The sequence below is a fragment of the Aaosphaeria arxii genome (genome assembly GCF_010015735.1).
Source record: "Aaosphaeria arxii CBS 175.79 unplaced genomic scaffold BU24scaffold_10, whole genome shotgun sequence".
Classification (NCBI taxonomy): Eukaryota; Fungi; Ascomycota; class Dothideomycetes; order Pleosporales; genus Aaosphaeria; species Aaosphaeria arxii.
In genome coordinates this window covers 945,831-958,253 of record NW_022983483.1, presented here as the reverse complement: position 1 = coordinate 958,253, position 12,423 = coordinate 945,831, and the positions used below count along the sequence as shown (strand labels likewise).

The following is a 12,423-nucleotide window of genomic DNA, read 5'->3' as shown; positions in this document are numbered from 1 at the left end:
CGTGGCAGTGTGGCAAATATGCAACACCGATATCATCATGCTGAGATATTCCAGGAGCCATCACCGAGTCCGTAACGAAGGTTCTACCAGTATGCATCCAGAGGATTTCAACACCAACTTACTACTGTTCGCACCCTAGTAAGTTGCACACCTCAGTGCCTTGGTGACCGGATGCTGGATGAATATGGATCTTATCAGTAACTGAACTCCCGTGTATGCGCATAGCCCCGAACCTGCAGACCCGAACGATTGGTCTCACCGCACCCACCCTTCGGTTGAATCAAGTGGCCGCCGCAAATATCATCAAACACCTCATCAAGGTGATTACCAAACTCACTGTACGATGTCAAGGAAGCTACGTTGCTGCATGACCGCAAAATATCCGATGATCCCTCCAATTCATTGCACGGCAATGTGTTGTCTCACACCATGTTCTATGAGGTGTTGAACAAGAACTTCGCAAATTATAGCCTTGTTTAATTGTTTACATGGACAGTAATGAACTATTTGTTCCCACTCCCGATTTACCAGGACTTGAAGTACTGCAGACAATGATTATGATATCAACAATCACAACAAGTAAGGGTTGACAGATGTCGGTCTCCTATCGATACAGTACAGGCACTCATGTACTCAGGAGAGTAATTATTTTCCCCTCGGGCCGATTTCTCCTATTTCTCAAACACCACAAAATTCCAGACACCAGGTATAGCGGGCATCACTGCGGGACCCTCCGTATGGAGTCTTTAGTGGAAAACTATTACCGATATTGCTTATTCCTATCACACAGCTCAGAATGGTCCTCCACCCAAGTCACAAGACCAATGCTTCCAGACAAGGCGACGAATAGAATATAACGGAAATGATCAACATCTTACAAGATTCAGTATTACATATTTTATATTCCGAGATGCTGCGGACGAATTATTTTTCTTTATCACAGTTGCTGACGAACTGGTGGTTCGTGAGATGAGGACCATCGCAAGTACCACGCCGCACGGGGCAACAGACACTTCAGATCATTTCCATAAGCAGTCACGGGCATTTAACTACCGAACGCCTAATCCATGTATCATCCCTCAGTTCGGTTTACAAAAATGTGAGGCGTTAGGGTCGTCCTCAGAGTCCGTTCCTCCAATCTCGACCAAACGTGACTATCGTTGTGTACCAATTAGCGTCAGCTGCTCGGGTGGACTCCAAGTGATCATCTCAAAGTCAAGGACGGCAAAGGTACACCACCAATGTTAAGGCGACCAATCAGCAGAACAGTGATATCTTGGACAGTGCAAGTGGACTCAGACATTTCGTGCTTTTGCGCTCATCAGATGATGCCGACGAGTAAGCTGAGTGGTCCCTAAACCGATTTGCTTTTTCCCTCTGACGCCTAGATTTCAAGGAATGATATGACAGGCCAGTGACCAATTTCCTATGCTCCTAAACAGAAAATGACATAACAATCTCAGGGGACAGAGTAGTATCATAATTCATTAGAAGGATACTGGAGATTGCCATGGGAGACGGGAGTTTCTCGTTAACTTGTGTCGGTTTACCGTGACGACTTGTATTATGCAAAGCAATTTGAACTCGCCATCGGATATACTCAAGTAATCAGCAGTCTTTGAAGCCTCTCTCATTCTGATAGATAGTATTGACCCCAATATCCGGGATGTGATAAGAGCAGACTCCTCGTACTGTGTCTGGGTTCGAAAACATCCATAGTATCGAAAATACGTCTGCGATCGCGAGCCGTTCTTTGATGATGGCAATTCTGTCAAGCAACGTCTTGAATCCGATGAAATCTGTCCGAAAAGGTCATCTGCGAATCGAAGTTGTGAACAGGTGCCCTTCTTATTGATAACACGGTATCAGTAGCTAACAATATGAGATACAGATACTGACATTGGGTTTACATCCCTCCCAGACCACATCGAGATGTAACCCAATGAGCTCACCGATTACCCTCGCCCATCCTACCAAACGGTTCTACCTTCGAAGAACAATGACCATCTTGCTGGTCAACTGAAAGCTACGAAATGTATAATACCATTTATCCGCCACGTAGTTGGACTCGGACTCGTTCGATGCCAGCTGTTCCATGCTATCGTGTAGAAGATAAACCCCTTGGACGTGAAGGTCAAGTGCGACCCAGTGCGCCAAGATGCCTGTGAAAGGACAACCAGATCTTCCTACAGCGAGTAGGCGAGAAAATAGCGGCACGACCAAAGCACGTCCGAAACAACGTAACGAATTCCACAGACGTTGATAATTCCTTGCGCAGTTGGATCGGTCCACGACCTCGAAATGTTGGGTAACACTGCCTTTGGAGCTGAATCTCGAGTTGTATCATCAGTTGGTCACGCCACGATTCTCATACAAGGGAACAAGATAGGGGCTTTGATGAACCTCAGATGCATTAGGTCTTTACGATTTTGAAGTATTCGGATTAGACATGGCGAATCGCTTTACCGTGAGGTCGTTCCACATTGGCCGACCTAGAGTACCAGTCAAAGGCTTCCAAGTTTCTGGGTCCTTCTAAGTACTCTTCAACGATTCATGGCTTCAAGTCATATGGAGGGGGGCGGTTTAGTCTTGTGGGTGGTTGGGGGTATGTCTCAATGAGTGAGAGCAAGGACATATCGATCATTAGCAGCGATCGTGAGGCTCGGAATGAGACTTCGCATGTTCTTCCGTGGTTGGGAAAAGTGTGAGATCTTGATTAGGACAATGTGTGCGGTACCATGATTCAATAGTATTGCCTTCCATCGGACGGTGAGGCCGTCTGGTACCAATAGTTCAAAATTGTTGAGATCAGATTTTGAGAACAATCGGAATGGCCGATTCACCGTATATTTAAAGCGTATACTCTGCTCGCTCTCTTGTTCCTTCTCATCACACACTCCTCACACCCTGCTCAGCTGGAAAAGCACAAGTCTGCCTCTCCATCAAGCTTCACCCAAAACCTCATCCCCCGAAAATCCCAGACTCAGACAAACATCTCATCTGGAAATCTGATCAACATGGAATCTTCCTTTACCATTACAGCACCAGCTATTTCGATTGCGTCGAGCATCTATAGCTGCGAGTCTCTCCCAAGCCTAATCAATACAAGCTCTTCGCCCGCAAGTGAAGTGCCAACTGCATCCGCGACATCGAGCGTCAGTGATTTCGAGTTGCGCCCCAATCTACTCAAGATGAACTCTTCTTCAAGGGCTGCATCACCTCCATCAAGCCTCAACAACTACAGGTCGCCCCCGAGTTCGATCAACCTGAGCACCTCCTCGACGGCTGTATCGCCGACTGAATCGATGGAAGCGAACCTCAACAGCTACAAATCGCCCCCGAGCCTATCAAGTATCCTGCCTCATCCCATCAAACTCCCGATATCTCGCCCAACAATTCCCGAAGAAAATTTCCTAAAGGGCAGTTTCCAAGACAAGTGCTCCTTCCCCATCGAGACAAACGGCGCAATCCGCTGCAAAAGCTGTGGCGAGATGCCCCGTGTCATCTTCAGAATTCGCCAGGCCTTTGGGTGCGGACACACCCTCTGCAGCGGATGCATCAACCGAGCGGTCCTCAGTAACCCTGGAAAGTCGAAGAGCTGCCCGTGCTGCGGCGCGACCTGGATCAAAAATGTTGAGTTGCAGCAATCTTCTTCAACGGCTCCGCCGTTCCAGCCAGCCGTGGTTGGGAAGGACACTTTCTGGACGCGAGTCTTCGGATCATTTATGAGTCGTCAGCGACAATAATCATATCGCCATATTCGGGAAAAGGACGCTTGACTACTTCATTCTGTTGGGTGCATACGTTGCCCCAATTTGCTCAGCATGGGATTTCTTGGTTCATGGAAGCATTGTTTGGTTGGGATCGACATTTCTGGCGATAACAGGTTCATCAAAAAATTCGTCTGGTTCATCAATTATTTCGCTTTTAATCTGGTCAGCATTGTATGCTTTGATTCACGAGAGTATTTATGGGTCAGAAGTGCGTAACTGACGATATCATCAACTCGCCTCCTTCGTCCAACATTCCATTAGAAGCATGCGTTGCTTCGTTATACTCAGCATGAAATTTCTTGGTTCACGAAGGCATTTTGGGTTCTGGGGGAGAGCATTTGAAACGATTTTGGATTTGGGAAGTCCAGTAGCACCATAGCAAAATAATCATCATCAATCAAGTCAACATGCGAGGTAGTTTGTTTCATTTATTGAATAGTGGCGGCCATTCAGCTAAGTTATCAATCATTCACATCATTGTGGACCGGCCTACCTAATTATGCCTGGTGTATACTGATGGTACTGATTTTCGACGATGCTTGCCATATCGCTGCCCATTTCCATTGCGTTTAATTATGGGTGCTATTTGCCTTATGGAGTGAATGATGTCCACAGAAGGTGTCTTCACCCATTTGGATAGTGAACATCCAAGAATACCTCCCAAAGCATGGATTTAAAAATTAACATTGTTTCCTCTGCATTCACATATTCTTTATGGTACCAACAGGTTGATATGGCAGGCTTTCGATTGTCGTTACGATCAGGTCGACATCACGTGACTTACCGATAGTCTCTATATACTTCTATCTTCCAACTATCACTAACCCTAGCCACTGTCTACCGTTCTATGTAGCGGAAACGAGTTTTGAATCTTAATTGGACCTCTGGAAGTACGGAAGCATATATCTTGGCATCACGAAGGTCTCGCGCCGTCTACTCTTAAAGTTCACACTATTTCGATCCATCGATTCGTCCCAACTCCCAAGTCGCTGAAGGCTCAATGATTGGTGGTTGTCTACTTGATCATTCATCCAAACTCTTCCAAATCATCTCGAGTGAATTTCTATATCATACAAAAGAAGTATAATTATTTGATTGTATAAGCATTCCCGAGCTTCACCCAGACTCCACAGCAAGCTGCGCAAAGAAGCGATAAGGACATTCCAAATACGACACACATGACGATTCTTCCCTTCTTCATCGCTCGTATTTCCCAATTGGACGGAGAGCCCAAATCCAGGCCTTGCTCACCTCGTGCCGTCCTGTTTCGAACGAGTCAAGGTAGCCCGTTTCCCCTCATCACGGGCAGAAAGAGGTCAAAGGTCGGTGCTTCGTACAGATATGCACTACGCCTGCCTCATCGGGATCTCCGGATCTGCACTAAGCCTATCGCGGGGTTAGAGAGCCGGGGCGCCACGTGGATGTCGCAGGGGCAGTCCTGCTTTAGCGAGGTTCGTTGGGGAGGGAAGGGGGGGCCTTTCTTCGGGGTGTGCGAGCGTGCATGGGGAGGAAAAGGGCTGAGCCAGGTAGGCGGGTGGGAGGTGGATGGATGGTCCCTAGCCCTAGGCCGCGCGCATGCACAGGTGGTACGATGGAGGTTGACAACAGTGGTTGCGGCGTTGAATCGTCGATGTTAGGTATGGCGAGTAAGTGGGTATTGAAGGAAATTTTATTGCGATTGAGCGTTATTCGTAAGGGGGCTTTTGGGAAGTCAGGGTAGTCAGAAGGACGTAATGTGTCCGCGGAGCCGGAAGCCTTCGAATCGAGGAAAACAGGATTAATTAACCAACTTCCACATGATTTCATCGCAATTCCCCTCTTCTTTGCTATCGAATTATGCTCGGCAGGCCAGCCATGATCGCAAAGCTTGGTATTGATGGGATCCTATCGGGGCTTCTGCCGCAGGGACCTGAGCTCACATGACGCACGTGTCAGAACCATTGCAACGGAATCGAGGCCGTGGTTCGTGGGGGAGATGAGACGAGGATGTAATGTGTACGTGCAATGGCAGAATGTGGACTGATCGTCTTTCAGCCTTGCTGTTGTTGTCCTTGCTACTCTCCTGCTTCGGACGGCAGCTGACGGTTTAGGGACGTGATCCTAGCCCAGCTGAGATTCTAGATCTCACGCTAGGGCTGAGTGGGGAAGAGGGTCTGGTGGTGCGATTACCTACGAGATAGGAAAGGATTCTGATACGGGGATAGTCGCTTAAATGGGTTTTTTTTCCTTGTCGAATACCAAAGGCAGTAAGAAGTCTTGAGGCAAGTAAGGCAACCTGCCGGTTTTGGTCTTTGATTTGTTGCTTGTCATTGCTGCGGAATTTGATGACCTATCATGAGCTACATGCTTAGTTGGAAAATAAATCAAAAACAATATGCCAAATGTAGAATTGATATCGGAAAAGACGAAGTAGATGATGAATAATGCAGAACTAAGCACTGAGTTGAGCGGAGAGGTGACAAGTACCTCAAAAGACCAGAACCCCAAACACGAGAGAAAAAATAAACATGTGCAAACAATTTGTAAATGCGAAGACCCCAGACCAGGCATTGAAGAGTGAAAAGCAGTCCAGGCTCTTGTTGACCGCCTTCCAGGCCAAAAGGTCACTTTGTACCAGATCCAGATCCATTGCTAAGACCTTCCAGCTGGTGTGACACCATGCCTAATACAGCGAAGAACAAAACCCTGGGTTGCTCAACTAGAACAACAGCGCCGAACACCAACGCCAACACCAACGCTAACAATAACCTAAAAGTGTGTGTATGCTTTTGTCTAAGAAATCGAGTTGTCTCATGGCCTGCAGAGCCGTCGTGGGTGTAGAATCAAAAGGCCAGTATGGGCAGAAGGACCGAAGCTAGGTCGACTTCGAAAAATTGCTTGCGCCTCGTGGAAACGAAGAGAAGATTGTAAGAGTATGCCGAGTGCAATGCCGAAAAATATGAAGATGGGTGATCGTAGTCGGCAGCAGTACCGTATCGCTGGAAGGCTAGTCGATGACGCGTGCGAAAATGTTGGGGTATCGTCGAAGAGAAGAAGGATAGCAGGAAACGGCGAAAGGAACTAAATCACGGCGCGGAGAGACGGTTCTCTCCTTATCGGCGCATCAAATTTTGCTGGATGTGAGCCAGCGACGGGTCTTCCGCGAGCCACTTCCCTTGGGCAGCGTCCTGGTTCCTGAGAGTGTTTTCAACATGAAGATCAGAAATGGCGAGGAGCTCCTGATAGAATATATATTAGCATCTCTGTGCCCTATGGGTAAGGGGGAGACTGGGGGAAGTGGGTAGTAAACAATGATATGACGTACCGACCGCAGTGTGTTGTCAGCTGCCTGCAACGCCTCGAAGTGACCTGCATGAGGCTTCTGGCCACGCAGGATGGAGTTCCTGGAGTTCATCCACCGTAGACCCGCGTGCGCCCTTAGGTACGCCCTCTGGCATTGGAATCGCCGGACAGCAGCATCGACAATGATCCTGGTTCCTGACGTCAGCTTGCCATCTCCCTGTGTTTTACTGGCTCTCTGCATCCAAGACTTCCATTGAATCAAATGGACGTGCATCTCTCGAGGGTGGAGAAATGATACAAGAACAGAAAAAGATGGCTTACATTTGCAGTTGTGCTTTCTCGGCCTCCAAGTCACCGCCAGGCGCTCCTGAACTGCCAGCGAATGGAGTTTGAAGAATTGTCTGCGCTTCATCCGAGCATTGTCGAAGTAACGAGTAACCTTCGAGATAGTATTCCTCCGCCGTCGGATTAGTACGAAGTTGATTGAGGTAGTGTTGAAGAGAGCGAAAGTCGGCCATGATCTCCGTGATGCGGATAGCGCGAGCGTCGTTAACTGTGAAGAGAACCGCATTAGCAAGAAGCATATCAACGACTGTGAAAGGCCGATGTCTAAGCAGAGATGGATTCTCTTCTTGAGGCGTGATAAAATGCTGAAAGAGTCTTTGCAGGAGGGGTAGCCTTACGACCGTCCATTGTGAGGATTAGATAGAATGTGATCGGGAAGTTGGCGGTGGAAGAAGATGGCGAATTGATAGATCAGAATTATTAGTCCTGTGCGTTGTCTGGTAGTGAGGCTTGACGGCTGCTGTAGTGGTGATGGTGGTGGTGATGGCAGCGTGGCGACCGTTATATAATGGCAACGGGCGTTCTCATGAACGATGTTCGGGAAGCATAGAGATTCGTTCGACAGGGCTGTTCCCGCCGCCAGTGCTTGCCGAGTCCCACATTTGGGCCGTGAGCTGCTCGTCCAGCTGGCGACTTACACCATTCAGCATCGCAAGGGCAGAAAATAGAAAGGGGGGATTGCAGTTAGGGTGTAAGTAAGATGTTGGACTGTGTCAAGACATGTCGTGAGGTTAGTTAGAGTAGAGACTACACAGGATGCAGCGATGCAGCAGACATTAGGACACCGACACAATCAACGCACAAGCACAAAAGCAGGTTGACCTATTTTCCAACCTGCTTCTCCCATGGATACCATTACAGCTGACTTGAGTGTGCGATGGTGATTTTTGCTGGACCTGCCAGATGCCCTCAGCTAAAGGTTAGGACGCCACATGCCAAGTCCATGTCCAGATCGGGTAAGGGCATGGCAGGGAGGGCATGCAGCAGGCGCAATTGGCGCTCTGATTGGTCCGTCTGTTATAATTAGCGGTGCGGCTTTCGCGTGTTCTCTGCTGAAGGTGACCGTCGTTTCTTGCGCCTCAGATGGAACCTGAGTACTAGATATCTCTCCAATCGTCCAAATAGTCTTAACACTCCGATCCAGCAACGTTTATTCTCCTCCCGTAGTCAGCCACAGTACGGCTGTGCTGTCCTCCTCAGCCAGTCAGATGACGTCGAGCGCCTGTTTGTGTCAACGGTCAAGTGTGATCGCAGCTGGTATCTAAGGCACTGGCTGTCATTCATGAGCGGATATTGTAGTACCTACAGACCATGTGGAGCCTGGCTGAACACCCTAAAGACACAAATGCCATTCCCATCAACCGCTTCAATGTGCGCTTATGCAGGAGTAAACACTTCAATTCCCAGGCACATCGTGATGTGGAAGCATGTCTGACGTATGAGAGGTCTATTGCTGTCCTCGCCCACGAGGCTCTCACCATGCACTACTCCGATCATGCTTTAGCGTTTGGCCCACCGGCCGTTCCCCTGGAGCTCTTCTTTTCATGCTCAGTCCTTGTCTGCGATCGATTGTAGTCGTTCGTCGATTTCCTCCTCCGTCAACGCGCGGAACTGCGGGTCCGTGCCCTCTGAGCCGTCCGTCCTGGGTCCTCCTACGATGCCAACCTCCAACTCTCCCTTCTTGAAATCGACAGAGAGAACCGTGCTTAAAGTCGTGATCCCCAGCTCGACAACGTCCTCCCAGCTGCCTTCAGCATGATCCTTGTTCTTCAGCTTCTTCTCCAAGAAGTTAAGAGCTTCCTGTGTCTTCGGACCAGAGGCGGTTGCTTTGTAGCCGGTGTAGTATCCTGCAGGGTCGCACTTATACAGCTGGGGGCCGAACTCAGAATCAAGCGAGATGATGGTCGTTGCCACGCCCAGTGGACGCATATAAGCCTGAAGGATTGGTTAGCAACAGTCCTCGCCGCTTGCAACAGAGCGCCCAGTGGTGGTATCGCTTACTCGCTGAGTGTAGACTTGGCTGATGTTGGCTATCCTCTTCGCCAGGACATCGCAGGGCATTTCGTATCCAAACTTATAACGGAACTCAGCAGCCTCGCCACGGGCTCGGTTCACGGACGCTCGTGCATCTGCAATAGATCCTGTCATGACGCAACCAACGGACGGAGAGAGCTTGAAGATGTACGAGACAGAGGAGGGCTCGATGAGTTTATCCTATACACAGCTTGTTAGAGAAAGATATAGCCACGTAGGCCTTTAAATCGTACCGGGACCTTCTTTTGCGAAATGACTACAGCGCAGTCCTTTCCTCGGACGCCCACTGATGTGATGTTTGCCGCGGTGATGGCCTTGAATGCATATTCTGTGCCCGCATGTCAGTCTACCCCACCCGCAGATCGTTCGATGGGGAGCAAGCACGACGTACCGACTTGGTATAATCGACCCTGATCGGAGAAGATGGTAATGTGTCTATCATAACCCGCGCTTCCTGTGTTGTAACGTTCCCATTAGCCTATTGCCCCTCTCAATGGGAAGCTCTGGATAGCATCATGGACGCACCAGACATGACGGCGGCGGATGTATATGTGTTTTTCGGCTCTTCAGCTTTGCTTGTAGCTTTGGGAAATTAGTCGTAAGCTCCGTCTTGGTGTTTTGATGATGGCGAGGGTGGTATTTCGTTGTCGTTGGTTGTTTGTACGCGTTGCTTCGGCGGCCTAGAGCTTGACGTTCGTTCGGGATCGACGGACGCACGGACCGTCATCAGCCACAGCTGTCCAAAATCTCTGCTGCTGCCTCCCATTCGACCTTTGCATACTGACAAACGCTGCACTGCGAGCTGATTCGGCTTGAGCGATGAGAGAAAAGACCGAGGCATAGAGTAAAAAGGATTGCCATTGCCTACTTTGAACATGGCCCAAGACAGCAATTTCGTTCCAGCATGGAAGAGACTGGGACTAAAGCTCAGGAGTGACGGCCAATCCGGAGACACCGCGCCTGACGTGAATGAACCACAGAACACCGCTCGACGATCCATAGAACAACGCAATGGACCAAAAAGCGGAAATGAGGATTCCGTCCCGCATGTTGTGCCCACTGAGATTGGAACACCGTCCAAGCTTGGCAAGAGAAAACATGTAGACAACTCGGCTGAAGAGCAGCACCAAACGCCCAAGAAAAGTAAAACGAAGCAATCCTCACCAGAGAGCGCTCCTATCGCACCCGCCGTAGATCCAGTCGCGGCCGCAAAGTCAACGCCCCAGGCAGGCAATTCCAAAGGAGATCCAAATTACCGAAAGAAGAAGACCAAACGCCCTACTGGTGGTTCGTCAGGTGAGAGTCGCCGACTTGATGATGGTTCTACTCTACTTCCCTCTACGGAAAATGGATACTCAGCTTCACTTCGACTCGCCACACCCGAGCAAGCGAGATTCAACCCATCCTCGAGCCATGAGGCATCCAATGCCACACTTCACTCTTCACCCTCTCGTGCGGATCGTCGCAAATCCGTAACATTCACTCCAGACACGAAAACCAGTGACGGCAACAGCGCCCAGAATCTCTTCAAGAAGTGGGTTTCAGAGCAAAAAAGCGAAGAAGGGGGCTTCTCATCAGCTGAGGTGAACCAATTTGCACCCCCTCCCAAATCTCACCCTGCAAACGATATGCCAACGAGTCAGCCTGTCCGTACTGAGGAAGCTTCCAAAAAGAAGAAGCAGAAGAAGAACAACGGCAAAGCCGACAACAAGACGCCCACAGACAGCCAGACAGCCAAATCTGGAACTGATTCTCAACCCAGGGACACGAATGTATCAAAAGGAAAGAAGGATTTCTCGCTATATACCTCCTACCTGACACAGTATCACGAGGACCGTGATAATTGGAAGTTCAACAAGGCCAAGCAAAACTCGCTATTGGATAACGCTCTCAATATATTCCGCATTCCGAACGAACATATGGATGCACTCGTAGCCTACGTGCAAGGCCTTAAGGGGGCCTCGCTCGTTGATCGCCTAATAGAGAGGTGCGAGACTAAGATTAAGGAGCTTGATGGAATGAGTCCCAAAACGGCTCTTACGGACGAGGAAGCACGCGATTTCGCACGGCTCGAAGCGCTTGACGACCAATTATCGCGGGAAAAGCGAAGGCGACAGACGAATGCCGATCTGGAACAAATCGCCGGCCATCCATTCCCCGAAGCTTTTGTCGGGCGATTAGAACGTCGACGCGCCGCAGCACTCCTCGAAGCTCTGAATATGTCTTCTCCATTTGCGCCCAAGGAGCCGTTGAAGCAGCCAGTTGCCCACCTCAAGTTCGGGGATGACACCCCGATGCCTCTTGTACGAAACTCACAAAAGCGCAAATCAAGGACCGACATCTCCAGCGACGAGTCCAGTAGTGATAGCAGCAGTGAGGATTCAAGTTCTGACGAGTCCAGCTCTGAGGATCCCAGCTCCGACGAATCAAGCTCGGAAGAAGATTCTGACGAGTCAGATTCAGAAGCGTCAAGTGATGCAGACGGTCCGGCCAGCGCTTCTTCGGACGGCGATTCTAGCTCGGATAAGAACGCTAGCGACAAGGAAGACGCAGAGTCCACTGATTCAGAGAGTGAGGATGATAGCGACTGAAAGGCGCCGGCGCATCTTCGACTTCCTGTTTACCAGCTCTGTATATAACTCTAGATTGCCAGTAAGCCCTGGGCTCCTCAATGTACAATAGCAGCATCAATACCTAAATACTGAGATCTTTCTAGTCCTCTCATTCGTGTTATATTGACCTCTTTGCAACTTTGAACTGGCTGTGCTGGTGGCATTGCCATCCATTAGCTTCATACAATTACCCTGTGCGATGTCCTGATGTCAGCCATAATAGTTGATTATGAGTGAATTGATATGGAGTCAATGTTGGAATAAATTACTACAAACCTCAAAGGCAATGTGAACTCAGTCATCAATATCGGTATCGAAGTTGATGCTAACTTCGAAGAAGACGCGATCCTGAGGTCGATATCAACTGCAGACCAACC

At 49.2% G+C, this 12,423-nt stretch overlaps 4 protein-coding genes across 4 annotated transcripts; 2 read left to right on the top strand and 2 right to left on the bottom strand.

Moving 5' to 3' along the window:
* Positions 1 to 3,017: 3,017 nt before the first annotated feature.
* BU24DRAFT_496198 (uncharacterized protein) lies at positions 3,018 to 3,746 on the top strand (the record flags this gene model as incomplete). The annotated part of the gene is made up of 1 exon (XM_033534182.1): positions 3,018 to 3,746. One exon carries the CDS (start codon positions 3,018 to 3,020, stop codon positions 3,744 to 3,746), a length of 729 nt encoding a protein of 242 aa, XP_033379406.1.
* A 3,119-nt stretch (positions 3,747 to 6,865) lies between these two features.
* BU24DRAFT_355462 (uncharacterized protein) lies at positions 6,866 to 7,639 on the bottom strand (the record flags this gene model as incomplete). Its single annotated transcript, XM_033523856.1, has 3 exons — positions 6,866 to 6,991; positions 7,078 to 7,243; positions 7,377 to 7,639. 3 exons carry the CDS (start codon positions 7,637 to 7,639, stop codon positions 6,866 to 6,868), a joined length of 555 nt encoding a protein of 184 aa, XP_033379405.1.
* A 1,309-nt stretch (positions 7,640 to 8,948) lies between these two features.
* Positions 8,949 to 10,213, bottom strand: BU24DRAFT_466797 (N-terminal nucleophile aminohydrolase; the record flags this gene model as incomplete). The annotated part of the gene is made up of 6 exons (XM_033532399.1): positions 8,949 to 9,335; positions 9,402 to 9,614; positions 9,668 to 9,762; positions 9,826 to 9,888; positions 9,960 to 10,016; positions 10,156 to 10,213. The coding sequence occupies 6 exons, from the start codon at positions 10,211 to 10,213 to the stop codon at positions 8,949 to 8,951; spliced, it is 873 nt and encodes a 290-aa protein (XP_033379404.1).
* Positions 9,822 to 12,409, top strand: BU24DRAFT_52309 (uncharacterized protein). The gene is made up of 3 exons (XM_033534359.1): positions 9,822 to 12,086; positions 12,151 to 12,329; positions 12,387 to 12,409. Exon 1 carries the CDS (start codon positions 10,310 to 10,312, stop codon positions 12,023 to 12,025), a length of 1,716 nt encoding a protein of 571 aa, XP_033379403.1. The 5' UTR covers positions 9,822 to 10,309; the 3' UTR covers positions 12,026 to 12,086; positions 12,151 to 12,329; positions 12,387 to 12,409.
* Positions 12,410 to 12,423: the final 14 nt, after the last annotated feature.

What these genes read in the sequence shown, in the direction of transcription:
- BU24DRAFT_52309 (XM_033534359.1), top strand. Translation starts at nt 10,310, where the DNA reads ATGGCCCAAGACAGCAATTTCGTTCCAGCATGGAAGAGACTGGGACTA.